At 44.0% G+C, this 26993-nt stretch overlaps 1 protein-coding gene across 1 annotated transcript in view; it reads right to left on the bottom strand.

Annotated features, from left to right (window-relative positions):
• MORN1 (MORN repeat containing 1) overlaps window positions 1–26993 on the bottom strand; it is a 625079-nt gene that overhangs the window by 504665 nt on the left and 93421 nt on the right. Inside the window, exons 4-6 of the mRNA XM_082273769.1 lie at window positions 18787–18897; window positions 16739–16829; window positions 2991–3078 (exon numbers count right to left, since the gene is read on the bottom strand). Of these exons, the coding sequence (XP_082129895.1) occupies window positions 2991–3078; window positions 16739–16829; window positions 18787–18897 (290 nt within the window). The remainder of the gene's footprint in view (window positions 1–2990; window positions 3079–16738; window positions 16830–18786; window positions 18898–26993) is intronic.

Genomic DNA, 26993 nt, shown 5'->3' with positions numbered 1-26993 from the left:
ACTGTTAATATATACACATCATGAAACTCTGGGCTGTTTCAAAGACTGGCACACATACTACTCTAGTGAAGCTGCAGTTCTCCTATGTCCGTGGGCACCCAGTATCAACTTCCGAGCTGTAACTAGGGCCAGATTTAGACCTGGGGGGGGGGGGGGGGGTTCTTGGGCTGCCAATTTTTTTTTTTTAAAACCAATGCAATAGAACAGGCAAGAGTATACTTTTTTTTTAGAGATGATTGCTGGCACAATATTACTTCCCAGGATACATTTAATAAAAGAAAGTATTTTTTTTATTATTATATAATTTATACTATTTCATTATTATTTTGTATAATTTTTTATATTGTTTTATTTTATTTTTTATTGTATAGGGGGGGGGGGGCTTCTGTCAAGGGACCCAGGGAAGTTGCCCCTTTTGCTTCCTTATAAATCCAGCACTGGCTGTAACAGTTGACAGATGAATAGAGGCAGGGAATTGAACAATTGGACAATTTCTCAACAGGTCAGCCCCACTGCCTGCCCATTGCATGGACACACATGACCTTAGCTTGATGTGTTGCTTCTGACAAGCCTTGCCAGGCCAAAAGGGTGGCCTACATCTGTCAGTAGGTTGAACAAAGGAAATCTCTTGATTTCTCCTTCCACGTTAACAGCAGGAATGAAGAAATCTTCATTGCTAGCTTCTGTATCCTGACATCCGCTGCTCCTATGGCTGTCAGAATACCCAATAAGTGACAACATCTGACTGGCTGTAGTCTCTGTTTGGTTGACAATTTTTTGCTCAGCTCCTTCGATTTTTTAATTTAAGTTTTGTCAAGCCGGGTTGTGCCTACTGGATCACCCATGGCTCGAGTCTTGATGGATTTAGCAGGAGTCATCCAAAACTGGAGTCATGTATGGCTGGAAAAAAATCATGGATTCACTGACATACTTATACTGCTCTATGCTTCTATAGGTGTCTCCTTACAGAACAATTTAACATAACCCCAGCCCAAAATTTTACAAATACAGCAACTCTATTTGTGGTAGAAACAGTCATGATTTATGAGGCTCAATACCTTTTGACAGTCATACAAATATAGAATTCAAAAATCAGAAGCAGCTACTTTTATTCAGCAAATCGTCACAGTCAATAATGGAGGAGGGACAAGTACAAGTAATCTCCCAATGGAGGCCAATTAAAATGGGCACAGACATAATACTATTCTGGTTTAGGAAATCAGTTAATATGCATATTAGCATTTAATCCAGTTTTAAAAATTAAGAAGAACATTGTTAAAGCCAATGTGCAGAAACAACAAAAAAATAGAAATATCAGCACAAGGGACAGAACAGTCAGTAAGAAGTGTCTCTTTTGGTGATGCTTCTTCTGTTAGTTCAAATCCTCCTTTGTCTATGTGGCAGGGGTTATAGAATTAGGGGCTCTCAGAGGCTCTCATCAAGGGAGCTCGACTATGCCTGCTCTTTCTGTTCAGCTGTTCCATTCATAGAGGCCGTACTACTGCTTCTATGAATAAACAGGATCTATGATGACTGGAGGATGGGCGGATGAATGATAGCTCTTGGTCCTCCATTCATAGACCATATTTCAGTCCTCCAAGCTACAATACAGCTTCTACGAATCCTCTGAGCTCCTGAATCTCTTAATTTTCCCCCTCACTTTAATTTGTGCGTATCGAGCAGTGCATGGTAATTGTGGTCATGTGCACTGTTCTATGCATAACACAAATCCAATAGTCCATAAGGCTGGGTTCACACTATTAAGAACTGGAAGCGGGTTTCCCCTCATCCAATTCGCATGTCAGCAGATTGTGACCATCTCTCTATGGAGATAGTTCACATATCTCCAGGGTGGCTCTAGAGCGAATTGCACAGGAGTGATGTGCGTCTTCTGGTCTGGTTCAGGTCCAAATTCAACCAAAATTCAGACTGAATTCGGACCTGAAACGGTGAACAGGGATGCACTGGACCCCTGCTGTGAGTCGCTCCGTGCGGCAGTGTGAACCCAGCCTAAATCTACAGTATAGTCCCTAGTCAATCCTGAGTGTGAACAAGAGAGTGCTCCTGCAATCCTACATACAGTGGGATCATGGAGATCGAATGTAGCCACCCTCTAACAGGAAGTCAGTTCACGGCAGCAAAAAAAAAAAAAAAAATTAAAAATTGGCAGTAAGATGAGGCTAAAAAGGTATAGAGTAGAAGCTACTTTTTTGAGTTAAGAATGCATACTTGAATATCATTTTTAGAGTTAGGGTTTAGTATCACTTTAACCACTTCCAGCCCAAGTCAATTCTGGCATTCCTCTCCTACATTTAAAATCATAATTTATTTTGCTAAAAAAATATTCAAAACCTCCAAACATTATATATGTTTTTAGCAGAGACCCTAGGTAAAAAAGGCAGTTGTTGCACATTTTTGTCACACAATATTTGTGCAGAATTTTTTCAAATGCAACTTTTTTTGGACTTTTGATTTTTTTTTTTTGATACTTTCATGATTAAAAAAAGAAAACTCTAAAGTTAGTCCAATGGAATGTGATTGGCTGTGTAGACGCATAAGATTGTCACCTGATTCACCTGAAATTAATTATCACATGTAGCTAATAATAGACCAGGCAGGAAAAAGACAAAAACACAAAAAGGACACAGAGCAGTATTTTAAAAATGAAGGTGGATGAATAGTGGGCAATGGGCACGAAGGCCTAACGCAATCAACCCAACCCTTTACTTGTTGACCCATTTGCTGCAGACCCCCTTTGACACTATAAAATATAGACAGGACATTGAAAGAAGAAAAAGCAAAACTACAATACATTTGTATAACTTCTTTAGTTTCAAATCTTTTAATAATGAAATCGTACGGTACAATTTTCCAGAAGATATTTTTGAACTATTACTGAAGAGCATTATCCAGACTACTAACATGAGCCACCAGGACATTTCAGAAGGGTGGAATCCCACAGAACGAGATCTAATATAGCATTACTGTACCTCATAAATGGTTCCATCTAAACAGTGCAGCACCCCATGTCCTTGACGTTGGTCCAGCACCCAGTTTCCTTCATAATGGTCACCGTTCCTGTAATAAAACAAATTTCTTGCTTATTAGCTTACACTTGCCTATGTGCAGTATGCCAAAGTAGACTTATAGTATAAAACGCTATTTATGTTTTGCATTACAATGATTTTCATACAGAGAGCCATTATGATAGAGACTTGGAAAGTGGGGGGGGGGGGAGGAACATGGAGGTTCACATATCTGCTGCAGCCTGCCATAGCTTCCTATAAGGGATGAACCTCAGGTTGGTCCAACAGAAAACATAATGCTGATAAGCTTTCCCAATTATTATGCCCTCCTTTTGACCAGTAAGGCTGCCAATCATAGTAATATACCAATAGGAATGAGCAGCTTCGCCTGTAGCATAAGATTTAGCTGTGATCAGAAGGTTTGGGGGTATTTGCAGGCACTTTTATGTGCTTGCACCTACTGTCAGGCAAGGTAAGACCCTACTGTCAGTTGGCCTCCAAAGAATGCAATCTGAGTTTTTTTGGTATGCAAATTGTTGTTATGCAAATTTTTCATCCTGATGCCATTCCCTAATGTAACTTACTAGAAAAATCACTCGAGCCTATAACTAATGGGCCTATAACTAGATAAGCAACTACTTTTCAATGGCTTCTCTTTACAGCACTAAGCACCAGCCATTTCCAAAGAGGCATGAGGCACAATTCTAAGAGTAGCACTGTAGACAGGGGCGTACATCTGTACACCCCTGTCTACAGTGTTTATGCAAGTGTATAGCCATTGACTTCTAGGGCCTGCTGTACACAGCACCTGTGGCTCCTGGGTGGTGAAATAGTCCCAGATTTGCAGCTGATCTCCAGCTTTTGATACACTTTACAGCAACCTCACGTTAGTGAGGGACATAGTTCTTGTGCCAGCTTGGTCCAAACAAACGTTGCAAAGCGTAGCAAAAATTGGAGTTCAGCTTTAACCACTTGACCGCCAGAAGATTTACCCCCCTTCATGACCAGGCCATTTTCTGCAATATGGCACTGCATTATTTTAACTGACAATTGCGTGCTCGTGTGATGCTGTACCTAAAATAAATGTGTGTCCTTTTTTTTTCCTTACAAATAGAGCTTTCATTTAGCGGTATTTGATCCCCTCTGCGGTTTTTATTTGTTGCGCTAAAAACAAAAAAATGCTGAGTTTTGAAAAAATATATATATATATATATATTTTTTTTTTACTTCCTGCTATAAAACACATCCAAAAAAGAAAATTTAAAAAAACAAAAATTTTTTTTTTATAAATTTAAGCCAATATGTATTCTGCTACATATTTTTGGTAAAATAAAAATCCCAATGAGCATATAGTGAATAGTTTGTGCAAATGTTATGGCGTCTACAAGCTATGGGATATTTTTTTTTCTAGCAGGACTGCGATTTTGCAGTGGACAAATCAGACACTAACTGACACTTTTGAGACTTTTTGGGGACCAGTGACACTAATACAGTGATCAGTGCTAAAAAAAAAATGCACTGTCACTGTAATAATGGCACTGGTTGAGAAGAGGTTACCATCTGGGGTGATCAAAGGGTTAACTGTGGGCTCAGCTTGTGTTTTAATACTGTGGGGGAGGTGCTTGAACTAGCTTTGCAGAGACACAGGATTCATGCCTTCTGTACTGACAGAACAGCGATCTGTCTTGTTTATTTAGGCAGACCGCCATTCTGGCTCTATACCAAAGTATCGGCGGGTGGCGTCAGACATTGAGTCCGCCATACCTGCCGATCAGCTCCCCCTGTGTATATTCACAGCTAGCTATAAAGCTAGCTATCCGCGGCACGCGCACCAGACCTGGAAGATTACGTACCAGATACGTAATTCTACACAAGAACTGCCGTATATGTAATTTAAATAGTCGCCAAGCAGTTAATGTTGTAATTCTCAGGAGCCTTTGTGCATGAGGCCTAATAGGCATCAGAAAAACAAGTTCTCTCAGTAATTCACAAAGACCTGATCAGACGTACCCCCTTCCCTTCTCTGCAATACAAGCCCAGGTAAGGAAGCCTGTGATGGGGTTGTGGCTATTACTTAGCATTGTCCATTGGATGGGACAAATAGGACAGCTCCATCCCCTACAAATAGGCCACTGCCTGGTAAGTTTATCAGGGAGCAGGGGCTGGAAGGAGTTAAAGCTGACTTGTGGAGGCTAAAGGCTGTTTACAAGTTCCCTAGAGACAAGGACATTTTGGAGTCTGTTCCTGGTCTACTTCTAGTCACTTGTAAGATGGTTTGGAGGAATGTTTCTTCAAAAGCTGGATACACACTATCCAACTTTTGTGGTTAGATTTCCTTCAGATTTACCTTTTCTATGTAGTGCAAGGGCCTGCCTGATTGCATACAAATTGAAAGTGTTTAGGTTTGACCTCATATTATATGGTTTTGGTAAGTCTAAAGGAAAAAGTCTTCAGAAAATCTTATAGTGTGTATGGCCAAGAGACTCACCATCAGGCACAAAGATCTGGCATGGATGGTGATCCAAGGTGGGTTGCCTTTGACGACTTTAATGCATGCCAGAAACCTGAGCAGATAAAGGCACTGCGCCTTTTGCATCATCCAGGATGAAACTGCTTTGCATGTTTTGTGAGTGTACCCCTTTGCTTAGAAAATGTTGAAGGCCCTTGAACCAGAGCTCCAAGACCTTGTGCCAAAGACAGCCATCACTAACCTTGGGGTGCTGAATGGACTATTTTGTGGTGCATTTACACTAGAGGACATTGATGCCGCCTGCTGGGTAATGTGTTTCTTTAAGGACACTTTGTGGTGCACCAAAAAGCACCTCATCCACTAGAGGAAAAGAAAGTCCATTGAGGACTGTGGTAGACTTCTGCTCAGAGATTATAACCTTATGGACTTTAAAGTGGGAGGCAGATGGTTTATTACCTTAAAGTATTTTAGGCATTAAGGTAAAAAACCTTCCGTGTTCCGCCCCCCCCCCCCCCCAAAAAATACTTACCTGAGCCCAATCTCTCTACGCTGCCCCCTCCTCACTGGACATAGAGGCAACAGCAGGAAGGAAGAGAAGAGGGTGGGGCCGAGCTTCGCTGTGTGTGTCAATGTACACACAGAGTGCAGCTTGGGATCGAACCTGCAAAAAGTGCCCCCATAGCAAATATTTTGGTGGTACCCTAGGGGCCACATAACACTTACAGGGTAAAGCGGTGTCATGCAAGACGCGATGGTTCGGGGAACTTAGTACCGCACAACACATTAGGCATCATATCCCTGGGTGAATAAAATTCATTGTGTGATTGGAATTGTATTGTGATGCGGTATATGTATGTGTTGTATTGCAGTACAGGGTGCACTGTCCCCCGATTAAGTATTTGTTTTTTATATATTTTATAAATAAAAGTATATTAAAAAAAATACTACCACTACAGAGCATTGCAGTGTAAAGCTGGTGAAAGGCCAGGGAATTTTGATTTTTATTTTTTAATTTTAACATTTGGAGGTACAGAACAGGAAAGTTGTGAGACTTCAATTGGACTTTAACCCTTAAGCTAACCTTGAACCCGTAATGCTTAACCTGACCTAAATTTTACCGCTAGCTCTCTCCCCCTGTCCATCCTTAACACAAACTCCCAAAACCTTGGCTGAATACCATGCCTACTTCCTAAAACCAGGTTACCCCTAAACCTATGTACTTACCTTATCAGTACAAAAACCGCACAAATAATTAGAGACTGCTATCATTGTGCACAGGCTGATAAACAGGGCATCAATCTGATAGAATAATGAGACATCCAAAAGCCACAAACCAGCACTTGCATACAAATGTCTAAATATTAATGTATATATTTTGAGTTTATTAGATGCAATACTAATTTAATGCTGTACAAAAATAATGTACTTGAACTTTACTTTCTCAAGCATACCCTTGTGCTATTTTTATAACTTTGTGTAGTTTCTGCCTAAAAAAAAAGACACAGTACAATATATTAATATTAAAACCTACCCTAAGACCGCCTCAACCCATATGTTCGATACATTACCCGAACAGAACACACATGAGAAAAAGTTTATGTGATTTACAACCTGGTTTCCACATTCCAAAATTTATTGGTATCCCCTTCGGCTTACTTTTATGCTTTGTGGTTAAAAGCAATGAAGGGTTGTGGGCAACACCTCACAATATAATGTCCATTTCAGTTAGAAGTGAAATATAACCCTCAAAATATATTTAGTAGAACAAAATTTAAATTAGTATGCAAAAGTCATGTAGTAAATAATTTTCCTATCGTGTATACCCTGCAGTTGTGAAAATAGAGGACAATAAATGCATGCATTAAATTATACTGATTTTCTCTGTATGTTCCAGGAAGCCTTCGGTTATATACATATGAAACACATTCACATTCTCGGTTTCTTTTTTTTTTGCTTTAAATGACAGTCCATTCAAAATAGAGATTTTAGTTTTGAGTAGATGCCAGTGGGGATTCCCATTAAAGTTTAGTGGTAATATCTGGGATGTCTACATCTATCACTTAGGGATCTCACTTTTAGCAGCAAGAGTATTAAGGCATTCTCCGTATATATGTATGTATGTATATGTATATGTATATATGTGGGGTAAAGCAGCCCATAGTCATTTAATTTTCTTTCCTTTCACCACAGGTGGTGGAATCACTTCCCTCCTCTTGATCCCTCCATCAACACAGTCAGCGTTGATGAGGGAATGCCTCCCACAGTGCTGTTGTATTCTGGCAGCGGGAAGAGGGGGGGGGCACAGTGAGCTGTACCAGCCGGCAGAACACAATGATTACTGCTAACAGCTATAGCCACCAGTAGTTATCGTATGTAAAAAATTCAACAGGCTGGTTGTATCCAAGTCGATCGATGGATCAACTTGGGTATAATCAGATTGCCCATACATGAATGGAGTCTTGGCCAGTCCTGCCAAATTTCCATCCATGCCAAGCTTAATATTCTATGCCTTGGTAAGTGGAAACCAGGAACTATGGCAAGGATCTCACTGGTGGAATCCTCAAGAAGTTAAAGTGATTGTAAAGTCTCCTTTTAAAAAAAAAAAAAACAAACATGTTCCACTTACCTGCTCTGTGAAGTGGTTTTGCACAGGGCAGCCTGGATCCTCTTCTTCTTGGATCCCTTTACACTGCTCCTAGCCCCTCCCTAGTGTTGAGTGCCCCCAAAGCAAGCAGCTTGCTATGGGAACACCCGAGCCGAGCTGCAGCTCCCTGTGTCCATTCAGACACAGAGTTGCCGTTTGGCAAACTGACTTTGATTGACAGCCACAGGAGCCAATGGTGCCACTTGTGTCTCAGCCAATCAGGAGGGAGAGTCCTGGATGGTCGAGGGACTCGTGGACATCGCTGGACAGAGATGGACCTCAAATAAGTATTAGGGGGTGCCGGGGAGGCTGCTGCACACAGAAGGCTTTTTATTTTAATGTATAGAATGCATTAAGATTGAAAACCTCCTGCCTTTACAACTCCTTTAAGATGATATGCCTTGGCAAGTGGAAACCAGGAACTATGGCAAGGATCTCACTGGTGGAATCCTTAAGGGTCCTTTCCCACTAGCGGTGCACCCAGGGGACTCAGTTTTGCTCAGCGGGGATCGATCTGCCGATCCCCGCTGAGAAGGCAGATCTAACAATCCTACAGGCTCACCTGAGTCAGAGGACAGCTGGCTGGAGGTAGGAGTGGAGCCCAGTGGCAAGGACTGCAGGCAGGTAGTAGGTGCAGGAAGTCTGGCGGAGGCGTGGTCGGCTACGGTGGTGGCAGTGCTGGATACCGGATGGACACTAGGTAGTACTCTGACTAGGACACGGGTTCACCTGAGGTGCGGAAACTAAGTGCTAGCTGGTATTCACCAGAGCCCCTGATGGTGGGGATAGACTGGGCTGCAAGCTAACACCGAGTCGCAGTTCCCAGGATCACCCAGCCAGGCAGAGTGCAGGTTCGGTCCGGAGGCGGAGGAGCAGACAAGGCATAATCAGAGAGAAGTCAGACGAGCCAAAGGTCAGGGCGGGCAGCCGTAAGCATGGTCAGACAATCCGGATCGGCAACGGTGGTAGCAGTTCAATAGGTAGGGGCAAAGCAGAAGACTAGTCTGTAGTCAATTCCTTGTCAGCAGTGGACTTATGGTAGTAGGCAAGAGCAACATATGAGGTGAAGCTTGATCAAGGCTCAGGAGCACAATAATCAGCAAGCTGGAGTGCAAGGGGCTGGACTTATATAGGGAAGTACCAGGTGTGGGGAATCAAGGGTGATTAGCAAGGCTTGACAAGACTAAGGTTGAATAATAGGCTTCAGGGAGGAAAGTCCAGAAAGGACTAGTAAGCAGGGCTACCGCCTGGGGTGTGGCTGGTCACGGGTTCGAATCCCGACAGCAGATGACAGCTCCGTCTCAGTTTACATTGCAGAGACAGAGCTGTCAGAGCCCCGCTCTTCTCTATGGGAGATTGGATAAAAATGGACTGCCTGTCTGTTTTTATCCGATCCTCCAGATGGATGTAAAATAGGGCTTCCATCCATCCGGATTTCACGGACAGGATCGGATTTTATAGTAGCGGGTGTCAGCGGACATGTCACCACTGACATCTGCTGCTCCATAGAGGTGCATGGAGCATCCAATCAGGTCCACCTGAAAAACTGACAGGTGGACCTGATCGGGAAGCCTGTGTGAAAGGGGCCTTAGTAGTTATTTCCTTATTTTTAGACCCAGTGACATAATCACTTGGTCTCTTTGCTTCTCTGTGTAATGCAGGCAGATCCTGGTTGACAGGAGGGGCTGGCAGGCTGCTGCACATAGCTTCCCGAATACATCACAGCACCTTGCCTCATACTTCTCTCAAGGGCCCCTAGACCTGATGCAAGCTGTGTGCTGGTTTTTAAGAGGAATTTGGCAAATATCAAAATGATTTGATGGGTGGATGTCAGTTTAAAGCGGTGGACATTTCTAGGCAGGCTGCATTTACATGTACTACAAAAAAACATAAAATAAGTTTCCCCATCAGAGGAGAACATGTGCAGCGCCTGATGCTGACCGATCTCCAATAAAATCTGGGGGATATAAACAAAAAACTTACTGCAACCAAAAAAAGTAAGAGTGCAAGAAAAGGTCCTGACCACAAAGTGGTTTAGACTCACCCCATGCGGCTTCTAACAATGTCAATTGGTTTTGTATTTGCAGACCTAAAGGTGGACACACAGTGAATAGCCAGTTATAGATATCTTTATTGGGATGTAATTAGTGGACTAGCCATTTGGCTTTGATAAACTGTCTGGCATACAGTACCCAGGGTGAGTCAGGTGTCAATCCCGACTTAAGCCTGGTGCACACTAACAGGTTTTTTTTTTTTTTTTTTTCGTTCAACCCACCAATTGTCATTGTAGATATATACAGTATATCTTGGTGTATTTCTTTGCAAGTATAAAGCGTAACTCCTCTTCTGTTGAGAAAAAAACATTCCCCTCTGTGCTATTTATGTACATTACAAGGATTTTAACAAACCTTGTTGCAGATTCCTACCTTTTGTTATTCTGAGGAAATAATCATTGTTTGTTCCTCTGTGCCTCTGCGCTGAGTGGGTCAAATGGGAGTGGTTTCATAATTATCTATCAGCTGTGGCAGCTGCAGGGCACTAATGAGGAAATCTTCTGGGCCTGCATTCCTTTAGACGTGTTCCTATTGGGAGTATCTCACCAAAAATGGCATTTTTGTTGCAGGGGATGCCAGAAATCTGACTTGAATCTTAGTGCAGACTTCTGGGAAAATCAGTGAGCCAATCACACAAGCAGGAAATGATGTTTCTGGGGTGTGGTCAGTACATAGTCCAAGTAGCCATATTGCATTGCATTTTAAGAAAATTACAACAGCTGGAGATTAAAAAGGAAAGGTCATTTTTAATAACATTCAATTACAATATGATTTGTGTTGCAATTGTATACACTATATTATTTTTTCTTTATTTGCTTTTTTTCCCCCCACAAAAGTTTTGTTACCCTTTAAGTAATCACTCATTTTACTATTCAAATTTTTTTTTATTTCATTAATTTTGGGTATGTATATTGTAATTTTATTGAAATTTGAAGGTTCCAAAATTTTTTACATTTTTTGCACATATTTGAGTTTTTTTCAGCGTGGTCTTTATTATATTGACATGAAAGATAAGGATGCTAGGGGCAGTCAGATAAGTAGATTCTTGCCATTGCTTCTAAATACTGCAGATTTGTACTCTGTTCATATCAATTGCCAGCGCTGCTGCTGTTCGCTTATAACCACTCATCTGAATGGTTGCATAAAAATAGAGCTATTGATTGACACTGAACGCAGACAGTCTACATCCAGGGTCAGGCCGTTTCTGGCCACCACCAAATGGCCACAGCTAATTGATCAATGTGTATGTGGCCATGATGTAAAGGGGGCTCTGTGTGGGGGGTCTCTGATGTAAGGGGTGCTAAGTTATTAATGATCATAAAAAAGAAAAGTCAAAGTGCAAAAAAGGTGCAAGAAAATGCGCGCGCGGGGGGGCGCCACAGGATTAGCTCGCACAGGGCGCCTGAACACCTAAGGCCGGCCCTGGCCATATCACAGAATATTGCTGCACCTACATTGTAGAGGTAGCATTTAGTCACCTTTGAACGCAGCAAATTATCCTCTACTGACTGCCCATGTGAATATAGCCTAATGCAGGCCATTCATGTGTCGAATACAAACTAATTTTCTTTTGAAAATCGTTTGAATTTTGCACCATTAGTGGACTGAAGCAATGGCCGATTTTCCTGCGGCCATCGAATTTAAATGATCGGGCATGTTTGAAATTTTTTAAAAACCAAAGTATTTCTAATCAATGATGGGAGAATCGTACAAGAAATATAGCCGAAAAACAAATGCGCATGAGTGCAAGAAAAGAAAATTCCCGGAAAGAAAATAAGATTCATGGCCACGAAAATTCTTTTCCGTAGCAACATGAGATGAAATTGAAGGCTTATTTGCTCAAATTTTGAAATCAGTGGTGGCACCATCGAATAACAACGCAAATTTCTGATTTTCAAAAGAAAATTTGTTTGGAATTCGACCCATGTATGGCCAGCATAACACACACTGATAGCATTTATCTGAAGCTGATCATATTCAGGTGTATATGTACAAAGGGTTATAGTTTCTTTTTGAAGAGCACCTGGTTCAATGTACAGGGTTTAAACAAAGGATGCTCAACTTGCCATTCCAATAAAAGCTGAACTCCAGGCAGATGCGATTGGACATAAATTAACACATATTCATTAAAATATTATCAAATGTATTTTTAAATGCAATTAATGTAAGTGCCTGAATTTGATTTCCTATTAGCCATTATGAGCCAATCAGGTGTCCTGCATACATAGAAGCTGACAAGGAGCATTGGGCAATCAGGAGAGAGCAGAGGGATGAGCATCCTGCTGCATCATGAGTATCCTCCTGCTCCTTCACCATCTACTTACAGGCAGGGAGAAGGATGACCTGGGTTCAGGGCTGGCCCAAGACATTGTGCTGCCTGGGTCCACAAATGAAATGCTGCCCAACACCCAACAAAAGGCCCCCACATCCATTATTTTATGTAAATATAACCTTTAGAAAATATTATGTATACGGTTATCTTCTTCCATAACTCACCACCGGACCAGTCCACCAAACACTCACTGTCTGTCCTCGGTCCTCCTGTCACTCCTGTGTCTGAAGTGCCCACCGCTCTAGAAGATCCGGCCTGCCCTGTGTGAGATGGAGTGCGCTGATGTCTGAGGTCATTGCACACACCTCAGGAAGGATGTGCTGGAACTGGAGAAAGTCCAGAGAAGGGCAACAAAAATAATTAGGGGAATGGAGGACATCAGCTATGAGGAAAGACTACAAGCACTGAACTTATTCTCTCTGGAGAAGAGACGATTGAGGGGGGATATGATATCAATGTACAAATAATGTACTGGCAACCCTAGCATATGGAAAAACCTATTCAGAGAAAGGAAATACAATAAGACGCGTGGCCACTCACTAAAACTAGAGGAAAGGCGGTTTAACCTTAAAATACGCAGGGGGTTCTTCACTGTGAGAGCAGTAAGGAAGTGGAATTCTCTTCCACAAACAGTCGTATCAGCAGGGAGCATCGATAGTTTCAAAAAACTACTAGATGGGCACCTTAAAGACCACAACATACAGGGGTATACACAACATACAGGGGTGTTTGGGTATAACAGCAAACACACACACACATCATAGGTTGAACTGGATGGACTGATGTATTTTTTCAACCTCACTAACTATGTAACACCATGATCACTTGAGGGAAGTTACCTGGAGGAGACACTCTGCCTCCACATACTCATCAGTTTGCCCTATGGGCAGCAGTATGAGATGGGGAAATTCCACCCGTAAGACGCCGCAAACTGATGACACATAGAACTGCTGTAAAAAAAAAAAAAGTCAGATTTGCTGCCCCTCTCCAAGTGCTGCCTGGGTCCAATGGACCCAGTGGGACCCATGGTCGGGCCGGCCCTGCCTAGGTTAATTGCCTAACTGAAGCAGAAAAAAAAGCAGGTCACCACACAAATGAAGCTGCGTAAATCTCAGGACTGGATGAACCGAATTGCAAACCCTATGGTAGTTGGTAGGTAAAACAGCTGCCACATATGCTTTTCATCTATGTCTTTAGCTGTTTGCCAGGAGTTCATCTCTAAACCCTCAGGCACTAAAATAGTAAGGCACACCCTTGCTGCCTCTATTTACATTACACCAAACACAAAATCTTCAGGGACAAAACAAGAGTGGAAAAAAGAATCTCATCACAAAAATGTTGCGATGGTTACAAAAGAAAAACACACCCATCGTATCTTCTCTTTAGGCCAAATTCCGCAAGTATATACTAGTCTTATGGAGTCCTTTGTGATTGCTTTGGAGGGGAGCCCAGTAAACTTGTACAAAATTCTAGCCTATGCATCTGAGACACCCAGCATGGTTTTCTGTGGGATATCCCTTTTCTAACATAACAATGTCACATGGGTGCCACTTGCTTTTACTAGAACTGAGTGCACCTGCTGCCCAAGTGGTGCCAGTCCAAAGCCGTTGAGTAGCCAGGCAAAGTAAACATGTGTACAGAGGTTAGTGCCAGGGAGCCAGCTAGCATTACACTGGGAGCTTTAGAAACACATTTGGAATGCATGACGTCAAAACATGTGTTTCCTCAGATTACAGGCCGTGCGCGCACAGTGTGACGATATCCCGCTGGCAGACACATGTAGCGTTAGATGACATACAGCACAAGCTGAGTGTTTACAGACGAAAAGTCTCACTTGCTGAACACAGGTGCAGATCTTCCGTGAAGCAAGTATCGCATTATACCCCGTCGTCTCTCCAAGTATGAGGTTTTCTGCTTTGCACAGGAATAATGAACTAATGTTCCTTGGAACTGAAGAAAAATGTGACCATTGAAATGTAAACTCTGTGGAATGTAATGACGTATGCCTTCATGCATGTGTTATTCAGCAAAGTATCACAAGGCAGTGTTTCTCAAGGTATGAGACAGGTACTACTGGTTGTACATACATGACTGTGGGGAGTACTCAACAGGATTTAAGATTTAAATCCCAACTCCCACCAAAACTTTTTTAAAGTTTTGGAGACACTTGGGAAAAATAAATATTTCTGTCAATTGTTTTGCTGCCTGTGACCCCATAGTGGAGATTTTTCCCCATTCACTGTCCCTGTGATAGCAAGACAAGAAAAAAGACAAGTGGTTATAACAGGAAGTAACCGGCAGTAAAAAAAAAACCTGACAGAGGTCAACCTCTTAACTATTTTCCTGAAAAATAATGTTTTTTTTTTTTGTAACCTGTGCCCCCATGGAGGATTTCTCCCGATCTCATGATATCTCGTTAATACAGCTCAGATAAGGGTTTAGTATGTATTTTAGGGGGATCCCACGCTACTGACATTTTTTTTTTCTCTACTCATCGTTTCTGACTGTTTTTCATTAGTTTCGCATTTGACTAGGGTAATTGTCACTACTGGTACCATGAGGCGATACCTGGACCCTATAGAGGTGGCACAGACAGTCCAGCTCCTCCAGGATGGCACATCAATACGTGCCATTGCCAGGTTTGCGGTATCTCATGAGCATAGAGGAAATTCCGGGAGACAGGCAGTTACTCTAGGAGAGCTGGACAGGGCCGTAAAAGGTCCTTAACCCATCAGCAGGACTGGTATCGGCTCCTTTGTGCAAGAAGGACCAAGATGAGCACTGCCAGAGCCTTTCAAAATGACCTCCAGCAATCCACTGGTGTGAATGTCTCTGACCAAACAATCAGAAACAGACTTCATGAGGGTGGCCAGAGGGCCCGACATCCTCTAGTGGGCTCTGTACTCACTGCCTGGCACCATGGAATTCGAATGACATTTGCCATTGAATACCAGAATTGACAGGTCTGCCACTAGTGCCCTGCAATTTTCACAGATGAGAGCAGGTTCACCCTGCGTACATGTGACAGATGTGAAAGGGCCTGAAGAAGCCATGGAGAATGTTATGCTGCCTGTAACATCGTTCAGCATGACCCGTTTGGTGGTGGGGCAGTGATGGTCTTGGGAGGCATACCCATGTTCAGGCTAGACAATGGCACCCTGACTGCCATTAGGTATCGGGATGAAATCCTTGGACCCATTGTCAGACCCTACGCTGGTGCAGTGGGTCCTGGGTTCCTCCTGGTGCATGACGATGCCCGGCCTCATGTGGCGAGAGTATGCAGCCATTTCCTGTAAGAGAACCCAGGGTGTTAGAAGATCCCTTTTTGAGAGAGGCCAGGAGGTGGGATGTGCAGCGGGGTGTTGCAACTGAAACGGCTGAAAGAGCTGAGAGAGGGATGCAGAAAACACAGAGGTACTGTATGAGCCAATCAGAGGGGCAAACCAAAAGCCAAGATTAAGCCCTAAGCAAGTGGTGCTGCTGAAGAAATAGCCAGGTGCATCAGTATTTTCGTTACGTTTTGATGATGAAAATCTCCTGTGTTGGCAACTTTCTATTGAACTTTCATTTTATTTAATAAAAGTGAGCTGGCTAGCCTTAAAACCACAGTTTGGACTCACTATAAACACTTTTACCACTAATCTAATCACCCCAAATATCACAATCTATATATATATATATATATATATATATATATATATATATATACAATTGTGTTTGTGTTGTGATAACTGAGAGGGGAGTGGGAGAGCTTTGGAGCTTTGCCAGAGTTGACCTTGAAAAAATTTAAAAATAGAGTATAAGTATCAGTGACTAAGAAGCATTTAGCACCTCATTCAGGAAGCCTCTTTGATTTAGAGAACCCAGAGCCTAAGGCTCGGTTCACACTGGGGTGACACGACTCCTTACTACTTCGGGGGCGACTTGTGCATTACATTGCACCACGACTTTGGAGCGACTTGCATGGACTTCACATAATGGAAGTCTATGCAAGTCGCTCCGAGGTCGCCCCAAAGTAGTACAGGACCCTTTTTCTAAGTCGGAGTGACTTGTGTCGCTCCTATTAGAACGGGTCCTGTAGCAGTCAATGGACCGCAAGGGAGCGCGACTTGTCAGGCTGACAAGTCGGCTGACAAGTCGCGCTAGTGTGGATCGAGACTTATAGTCTTGGTAATAAGGACATTATGATTAAAATAAGAATAAAATACTCACTGGTAACTCATCTGCCCTTCTCCATACTTTTTGTTGTTGTGAAAAGCTCCTGAGAACGTCTGTCCATCTTTGTCCACCAACAAACCATGCCCTACACCAAAAATAAAGCAACTAGTCAAAAAAATAGGAGATAAATTCTTTACAGTTAAGTAGATATATTGTGAATATGTTAAAACTAATTGAAAAAAGAGCTGCTTCTTTTGAAACAATTTCTGAGCCATATCAGCCCATGTGTCCCACACTGCACCCTACAGGCAGAGTACAGACCGACAGATCTCTGTAGCATTTGGGTTTTCTGCATCCAACCTCAAAGTTCAGAAACATTAAGAAACTCCTTAGCTTAATAATATTCTCACTATGAGGCCAGCAATTGCTTTGCCCCTTAAATATTTATATGGCACATTTTCTGTATTCATTTATTGAAAAGCCTCAATTCCCTCTCAATATTTCCCACCAATGTATACAATATTTGGCCAATCCATAACTTAGTTTTATAGTTCCATAAAAGCCAGGATGCACACCATGTCTAGTTGGAATCCCTCTGATGTCAAAATACTCTTCAGCTGATCCTATTTTTGTTTGAAATGTGTGATATTTAAAATAGAGAGAGAGATGATGTACACTATATTAGCAAAAGTATTGGTACATCTGCCTTTACACACACCTAAACTTTAATGGCATCCCAGTCTTAGTCCGTAGGGTTCAACATTGAGTTGACCCACCCTTTGCAGTTATAACAGCTTCAACTCTTCTGGGAAGGCTGTCCACAAGGTTTAGGAGTGTGTCTATGGGAATGTTTGACCATTCTTCCAGAAGTGCATTTGTAAGGTCAGGCACCAATGTTGGTCAAGAAGGCCTGGCTCACAGTCATCCCTCGAATTCATCCCAAAGGTGTTCTATCGAGTTGAGGTCAGGACTCTGTGCAGGCCAGTCAAGTTCCTTGACCCCAAACTCGCTCATCCATGTCTTTATGGACCTTGCTTTGTGCACTGGTCCAAATCATTTGGTGGAAGAGGATTATGGTGTGGGGTTGTTTTTCAGGGGTTGGGCTTGGCCCCTTAGTTCCAGTGAAGGGACTTCTTAAGGCATCAGCATACCAAGACATTTTGGACAATTTCATGCTCCCAACTTTGTGGGAACAGTTTGGGGATGGCCTCTTCCTGTTCCAACATGAATGCACACCAGTGCACAAAGAAAGGTCCATAAAGACATGGAAGAGCGTGTTTGGGGTCAAGGAACTTGACTGGCCTGCACAGAGTCCTGACCCCAACTCGATAGAACCCCTTCGGGATGACTTAGAGTGGAGACTGCGAGCCAGGCCTTTGCGACCAACATCAGTGCCTGACCTTACAAATGCGCTTCTGAATGGTCAAACATTTCCATAGACACACTCCTAAACCTTGTGGACAGCCTTCCCAGAAGAGTTAAAGAAGTTATTGCTGCAAAGGGTGGGCCAACTCAATATTAAACCCTACGGACTAAGACTGGGAAGGTGTCCCAATACTTTTGGTAATATAGTTTATGTTGATTTATACAAATATGGTCCATTTGTGGAACAATGTTCAGATCATACACAAGGCATGCTGAGCAATAAGTATTTAGTATATTGCAGCTTACCAATTCTTAGATTGATGGCTGCATTTGATTTCTTTTTAAACTATCTTTCCTTTATTTTTTCCCTGTTGATCCTGCTTGTAGGACAAACCATTGAACACCAACAGGAGTGCGTACAATGATCAGTTTTTATTTATTTATGTAAAACCTTTATCCCCAAAGGAATAAAGTTATTGCTGTAACTGCTTAAAGCGTATTAGCTGGAGTTCAGCTTTAGTTCTGCTAGTACATCTAACACCATCCTCCTCCCAAAATGACAATGCTGCTGTCCAAAGGTGTCTCTAATGCTCCTTAATCCAGAGTGTAGGCATCCTATTGCAGGAGGTGTGTTACTGGCCAGATCACAAGGTGAAAACAGAGGGGGAAACCCTTTGCAGCTAAACTGCAGCCACCAAAGCACTGGGAGCACATAGCCAATTTGCTACAATACTCACCTTCCCTTATTCCAAAAACAAACTCTCCTTCATAGCGCCCACCATCTTTGTATTGCATGACACCATGTCCGTTAAGTTCTCCTTCTTGGAATTCACCAGAATATTTGTTTCCTGTGGAAAAAGCGCATTGTTTTATTAAGCATAAAATACAAACACTCTGGGTGGTTTATATGAAACTATTTGACAAAAGAATAGATTTGAAAAAAAAAAGAAAAATTTTATATAAATTAAAAGCACAGGCATTGGCAACCCCCAGCATGTGTACTCAAGCAAGCATGCGATGCCTTATTCAATACAGCTCACTAGACTGTTAATTAAAAGGCCTGATCTGCCTTTACATCAGTGATGTCACTGTAAGTGATTTTTCTCCAGCACCTGATGACATTGATGTGCAGAAAAAGCCCACCCACATGCCTACACTCTTCCTCCTCCTGCTTAAGACCTGCTTATTTCTGAAGGTGCAGGGCTAGGGGCTAATCTGAGGTCTGAAGGAGCATGTATGGGGGCTAATCTGAGGTCTGAAGGAGCATGTATGGGGGCTAATCTGAGGGTGAAGGAGCATGTATTGGGGCTAGTCTGAGGTCTGAAGGAGCATGTATGGGGGCTAATCTGAGGTCTGAAGGAGCATGTATGGGGGCTAATCTGAGGTCTGAAGGAGCATGTATTGGGGCTAATCTGAGGTCTGAAGGTGCATGTATTGGGGCTAATCTGAGTCTGAAGGTGCGGGGTTTGGGGCTAATCTGAGGTCTGAAGGTGCAGGGTTTGGGACTAATCTGAGTCTGAAGGTGCAGGGTTTGGGGCTAATCTGAGGTCTGAAGGTGCAGGGTTTGGGGCTAATCTGAGTCTGAAGGTGCAGGGTTTGGGGCTAATCTGAGTCTGAAGGTGCAGGATTTGGGGCTAATCTTAGGGTGAAGGAGCATGTATTGGGGCTAATCTGAGGTCTGAAGGAGCATGTATTGGGGCTAATCTGAGGTCTGAAGGAGCATGTATTGGGGCTAATCTGAGGGTGAAGGTGCATGTATTGGGGCTAATCTGAGGTCTGAAGGAGCATGTATTGGGGCTAATCTGAGGGTGAAGGTGCATGTATTGGGGCTATTCTGAGGTCTGAAGGTGCATGTATTGGGGCTAATCTGAGGTCTGAAGGTGCATGTATTGGGGCTAATCTGAGGTCTGAAGGAGCATGTATTGGGGCTAGTCTGAGGTCTGAAGGAGCATGTATGGGGGCTAATCTGAGGTCTGAAGGAGCATGTATTGGGGCTAATCTGAGGTCTGAAGGTGCATGTATTGGGGCTAATCTGAGGTCTGAAGGAGCATGTATTGGGGCTAATCTGAGGTCTGAAGGTGCATGTATTGGGGCTAATCTGAGTCTGAAGGTGCGGGGTTTGGGGCTAATCTGAGGTCTGAAGGTGCAGGGTTTGGGACTAATCTGAGTCTGAAGGTGCAGGGTTTGGGGCTAATCTGAGGTCTGAAGGTGCAGGGTTTGGGGCTAATCTGAGTCTGAAGGTGCAGGGTTTGGGGCTAATCTGAGTCTGAAGGTGCAGGATTTGGGGCTAATCTTAGGGTGAAGGAGCATGTATTGGGGCTAATCTGAGGTCTGAAGGAGCATGTATTGGGGCTAATCTGAGGTCTGAAGGAGCATGTATTGGGGCTAATCTGAGGGTGAAGGTGCATGTATTGGGGCTAATCTGAGGTCTGAAGGAGCATGTATTGGGGCTAATCTGAGGGTGAAGGTGCATGTATTGGGGCTAATCTGAGGTCTGAAGGTGCATGTATTGGGGCTAATCTGAGGTCTGAAGGTGCATGTATTTGGGGCTAATCTGAGGTCTGAAGGAGCATGTATTGGGGCTAATCTGAGGTCTGAAGGTGCATGTATTTGGGGCTAATCTGAGGTCAGAAGGTGCATGTATTGGGGCTAATCTGAGGTCTGAAGGTGCATGTATTGGGGCTAATCTGAGGGTGAAGGTGCATGTATTGGGGCTAATCTGAGGTCTGAAGGAGCATGTATTGGGGCTAATCTGAGGGTGAAGGTGCATGTATTGGGGCTAATCTGAGGTCTGAAGGTGCATGTATTGGGGCTAATCTGAGGGTGAAGGTGCATGTATTTGGGGCTAATCTGAGGTCTAAAGGTGCATGTATTGGGGCTAATCTGAGGTCTGAAGGTGCATGTATTTGGGGCTAATCTGAGGTCTGAAGGAGCATGTATTGGGGCTAATCTGAGGTCTGAAGGTGCATGTATTTGGGGCTAATCTGAGGTCTGAAGGTGCATGTATTGGGGCTAACCTGAGGTCTGAAGGTGCATGTATTGGGGCTAACCTGAGGTCTGAAGGTGCATGTATGGGGGCTAATCTGAGGTCTGAAGGTGCATGTATTGGGGCTAACCTGAGGTCTGAAGGTGCATGTATTGGGGCTAACCTGAGGTCTGAAGGTGCATGTATGGGGGCTAATCTGAGGTCTGAAGGAGCATGTATTGGGGCTAATCTGAGGTCTGAAGGTGCATGTATTGGGGCTAATCTGAGGTCTGAAGGAGCATGTATTGGGGCTAATCTGAGGTCTGAAGGAGCATGTATTGGGGCTAATCTGAGGTCTGAAGGAGCATGTATTGGGGCTAATCTGAGGGTGAAGGTGCATGTATTGGGGCTAATCTGAGGTCTGAAGGAGCATGTATTGGGGCTAATCTGAGGTCTGAAGGAGCATGTATTGGGGCTAATCTGAGGTCTGAAGGTGCATGTATTGGGGCTAATCTGAGGTCTGAAGGAGCATGTATTGGGGCTAATCTGAGGTCTGAAGGTGCATGTATTGGGGCTAATCTGAGGTCTGAAGGTGTATGTATTGGGGCTAATCTGAGGTCTGAAGGTGCATGTATTGGGGCTAATCTGAGGTCTGAAGGAGCATGTATTGGGGCTAATCTGAGGTCTGAAGGAGCATGTATTGGGGCTAATCTTAGGGTGAAGGTGCATGTATTTGGGGCTAATCTGAGGTCTGAAGGAGCATGTATGGGGGCTAATCTGAGGTCTGAAGGAGCATGTATTGGGGCTAATCTGAGGTCTGAAGGTGCATATATTGGGGCTAATCTGAGGTCTGAAGGTGCATGTATTGGGGCTAATCTGAGGTCTGAAGGTGCATGTATTGGGGCTAATCTGAGTCTGAAGGTGCATGTATTGGGGCTAATCTAAAAGTGAAGGTGAATGATTTAGGGCTGATCTGAGGTCTAAATTAGCTTGCATTGGTGTGAATTTGTGGTGTGAAGTTGCATGCACTAGGGGCTGATCAGAGATCGAAAGCCTGGTACACACGATGAGCATATCTGATGAATGATCGTCCATTTTTTTATTTCTATTTTTGCATGCTAGTCTTATATCAAGTCTTATGAACGAGAATAAAGAGATTACTAAAGTTTGGAAAATTCTCATAAAACAGAATACAATTTAGGAAGAGATGTCATGTGTTGTATTGTATTATAATGTATTCTTTTGTTTCCAAGCATGCATGGTCTTGCTCTTCTGATTTTTTGTTAGGCCCCTTTCACACTTGCGGACCGTTCAGATCCACCTGTCAGTTTTTCCGGCAGATCTGAACTGATGCCCCATGCATCTCTATGGGGCATCGGATGTCAGCTGAGACATGTCCTCTGATATCCGATCCGATCCTGTCCGTCAAATTCGGACGTATAGAAACCCTATTTTCCATCCGGCTGGCGGATCTGATGGGAACGGACAAGCGGTCCGTTCTCATCCGATTCCCCCACAGAGGAGAGCAGGGATCTGATACCTGTCATCCGCCTGCTCAGCGGGGTTTGGCTGATCGATCCCCCGCTGAGCAGCACGGCTCCGTCGACGGAACAGAGCCGTGTGAAAGGGGCCTTAGGATGATTACTGCACTGATTAAACGAAAATCGCTCATTCTGATATCGTATGAGAAAATGTTGGTGTTTGTCCCCCTAGGCATTAGGCTGGCTATAGAGGAGTCCATTTTTTTCGTTCAACTAGTAGGTTGAACGAAAAAAAAGAAAACACCTGTTTCCCCCATCCACACATCCTTCTTGCTGAGCTATTGCATGCTGACAGCAGGGAGATTCCTCCGCCCAGGGCCGGCCCTACCATGGGTCCGGCTGGGTCCATTGGACCCAGGCGGCACTTTGAGAGGGGCAGCAAATTGACGCCCGGGATTTTTCTTCAGCAGTTTTTAGTGTCATTAGTTTGAGGCGCGTTACGGGCAGCATTTCCACATCTCATATTGCCCCCTGTAGTGCAAACTGATGAGTATGAGGAGGCAGAGCATCTCCTCCGGAGAAAGTCCCTCAGGTGATCATGGTGTGTGCAATGACATCAGACATCAGCGCACTCCACCTCACGAAGAGTAGGCTGGGTCTTTGAGGACAGACAGTGGGTGTTTGATGGACCGGTCTGGTGGTGAGTTATGGAAGAAGATAACAGTATATATATATATATATATATACTGTTTTCTAAATGTTATATTTATAAAGAAAAATGGGTGTGGGGGCCTTTTGGTGGGTGGTATTTTTTTTCGGGGGGGGGGGGCAGCATTTCATTACTAGACCCAGGCAGCACAATGTCTTGGGCCAGCCCTGCCTCAGAATAGAATACATTGATCAGAGTTGCAGGCTATTGCCTGCAGAGCTAATTAAGTGGGGAAAATCCAGCTGGGTGATTATACAGAAGTTCAGGTAGATCAACTTCTGTACAACCTCCTTGCCCATGCATGGATCCAAATTTGGCCAGTTCAGCAGGGACTGATCCATGCATGGCCAGCTTTAGGCTCCATTACACCTGAGTGTATCATTTTCAGGCGTTTTTTCAGGCAATTTTTATGGGGTTTTTTTGCAGGAATTTGGAGGCAGTTATTGACATCTAAACAAAAACACTTGTACAAAAACACTTGCCAAAAAAGAAGCTCATGTACTTTTTTGAGCTTCAGGCGTTTTGCTTCAGGTGACAAAATGCTCACATGTGAACAGGGGCTTTTAAAATTAATGGGATTTTGCTTGTTGGGCGTTTTGGTACTTCAAAAGATAAGCATTTTACGAGCTGAAAAATGATCAGGTGTGAACAGGGTCAAGGCTGGATGGATTGGGGCTGAGGTATGAAGAAGAATGCATTGGGACCAATCTGAAGAGGGAAAATGCATGCGCTGGGTCAGATATAAGGTGTGAAGGTGCAATCACTGAGACTTATCTGGGGAATGATCGTGCAGGAATAGGGGTTCATATGAGGTCTAAAGAGGCACGAATTAGGGCTGATCTGAGGTTTGAAAGTGCATGAATCTGGACTGATTTGAGGTCTAAAGGAGCAGGCTTTGGGGCTGATCTGAAGTCTGAAGGTGTAGGCATTGGGGCCGATCTGAAGTCTGAAGGTGCAGTCATTGGGACTGATCTGAAGTCTGAAGGTGCAGGCATTGGAGCTGATCTGAGATCTGAAGGTGTAGGCATTGGGGTCAATCTGAAGTCTAAGGGTGTTTTCACACTAGCACTTTTGGTGCGCACCTGGGTTCAATTGACGTCAGAATTCGGTTCTTTTTGATGATGTGAACACTGTCTTTGAACTCGGGTGCGCACCCGCGAACCGCACCCGAGTCCACTTAAAAAGGGTGGTCTGGGGTACGGTTCATGTGAACTCCAGTACGGTTCACTTCTGACGAAAACGCAATCGTACCAAAGCAAGAAATTCTATCCATTTTGGCACCTTCTCGTTTACAGCTGTTGCCAAGCAACATGAGTATGCGCCGGCTGCAGTTTGATGAAACAAGTGTACCGCAGTTCGGATACAAAAATCAAATGTGAACACAGTCCATTGGGGGCAGGGGGAGGGGGGAGCTATCGAACTCGGGTTCGGACCAGGCAATCGCACCAAGTCTGAAAACAACATAAAGGTGAAGGCATTGAGGCTGATCTGAAGTCTAAAGGTGCAGGCATTTGGGTTGATCTGTAGTCTAAAGGTGCAGGCATGTGGGCTGATCTGAGACCTGAAGGTGCAGGCATGTGGGCTGATCTGAGACCTGAAGGTGCAGGCATTGGGGCTGATCTGAGACCTTAAGGTGTAGGCATTGGAGCTGATCTGAGATCTGAAGGTGCAGGCATTGGGGCTAATCTGAAGTCTGAAGGTGCATGCATTAAGGCTGATGTGAAGTCTGAAGGTGCAGGCATTGGGGCTGATCTGAGATCTGAAGGTGCAGGCATTGGGGCTGATCTGAAGTCTGAAGGTGCATGCATTGGGGCTGATCTGAGATTTGAAGGTGCAGGCATTAGGGCTGATCTGAGACCTGAAGGTGTAGGCATTGGAGCTGATCTGAGACCTGAAGGTGCAGGCATTGGGGCTGATCTGAAGTCTGAAGGTGCAGGTATTGGGGCTGATCTGAGATCTGAAGGTGCAGGCATTGGGGCTGATCTGAAGTCTGAAGGTGCAGGCATTGGGGCTGATCTGAAGTCTTAAGGTGCAGGCATTGGGGCTGATCTGAAGTATGAAGGTGCAGGCATTGGAGCTGATCTGAGATCTGAAGGTGCAGGCATTAGGGCTGATCTGAGACCTGAAGGTGTAGGCATTGGGGCTGATCTGAGATCTGAAGGTGCAGGCATTGGGGCTGATCTGAAGTATGAAGGTGCAGGCATTTGGGCTGATCTGAGATCTGAAGGTGCATGCATTGGGGCCGATCTGAAGTATGAAGGTGCAGGCATTTGGGCTGATCTGTAGTCTAAAGGTGCAGGCATTTGGGCTGATCTGAGATCCGAAGGTGCAGGCATTGGGGCTGATCTGAAGTCTTAAGGTGCAGGCATTGGGGCTGATCTGAAGTATGAAGGTGCAGACATTTGGGCTGATCTGTAGTCCAAAGGTGCAGGCATTTGGGCTGATCTGTAGTCTGAAGGTGCAGGGCATTGGTGCTGATCTGAGATCTGAAGGTGCAGGCATTGGGGCTGATCTGAGATCTGAAGGTGTGGGCATTGATGCTGATCTGAGATCTGAAGGTGCAGGCATTGGGGCTGATCTGAGATCTGAAGGTGCAGGCATTGGGGCTGATCTGAGATCTGAAGGTGCAGGCATTGGGGCTGATCTGAAGTCTTAAGGTGCAGGCATTGGAGCTGATCTGAGATCTGAAGGTGCAGGCATTGGAGCCGATCTGAGATCTGAAGGTGCAGGCATTGGGGCCGATCTGAAGTATGAAGGTGCAGGCATTTGGGCTGATCTGTAGTCTAAAGGTGCAGGCATTTGGGCTGATCTGAGATCCGAAGGTGCAGGCATTGGGGCTGATCTGAAGTCTTAAGGTGCAGGCATTGGGGCTGATCTGAAGTATGAAGGTGCAGACATTTGGGCTGATCTGTAGTCTGAAGGTACAGGCATAAGTGCTGATCTGAGATCTGAAGGTGCAGGGCATTGGAGCTGATCTGAGATCTGAAGGTGCAGGCATAAGTGCTGATCTGAGATCTGAAGGTGCAGGGCATTGGAGCTGATCTGAGATCTGAAGGTGCAGGCATAAGTGCTGATCTGAGATCTGAAGGTGCAGGGCATTGGAGCTGATCCAAGGTTGTGAAAAACAGGGACAGGAACCTCACTGAAACGGTAAGTTCAGTTTACATTTCAGTGCACAGTAATGGTCAATCTGCACACGTTTTGTGTGCGCACCAGTTAATAATAATGAATGTTTACCGTGCAATTAGCAGTAGAACCATAAGTGAGAAAAAAAAAACGAAACAAGACTATGATGCGTTATTGTTTCCTGGCACATAAGTTGTCTAATGTGGAAAAGTTGCTGATCCCTGCCCTGTGATAACAAGATTCAGAAGTTTAGGTAACAGCTGCATGGTTTATCAAATGTCTAATCAAATTAGAAAATAGAGAAATAGTTTTCTTTGACATGGTTGTTGGATTTGTACTAGTGTTGAAAAGCAGGAATTTATAGGGGTAGAGTTAAGGCAGTCAACTGACAGGCACGCTAGTAGCAATATGCGGGTAACAGAGCAAAGAGTAAAGAGCAGAGGGCAGTAAGCCATAGCAACCAATCAGAAATGATATTGTTGAAATTACATTTACAATTAGTACAAGTTTTTTAAATAGACAAGGGGGGAGAGAAGTGGAGTGGTGGGGAAATGAGGAGCAGGTAAACTGTCTCTCCCCTTGTCCATTTACAGATCATTCTGTGAAAAGAATACAAGGCTTTTTGTGAATGGATAAAGGAGGAGGAAGGGGAAAGCAAACACA

Source organism: Pelophylax lessonae (genome assembly GCF_965119305.1).
Source record: "Pelophylax lessonae genome assembly, chromosome: 12".
Lineage (NCBI taxonomy): Eukaryota > Metazoa > Chordata > Amphibia > Anura > Ranidae > Pelophylax > Pelophylax lessonae.
The sequence above is the reverse complement of the archived record's forward strand: the minus strand, read 5'-3'. Positions and strand labels throughout refer to the sequence as shown.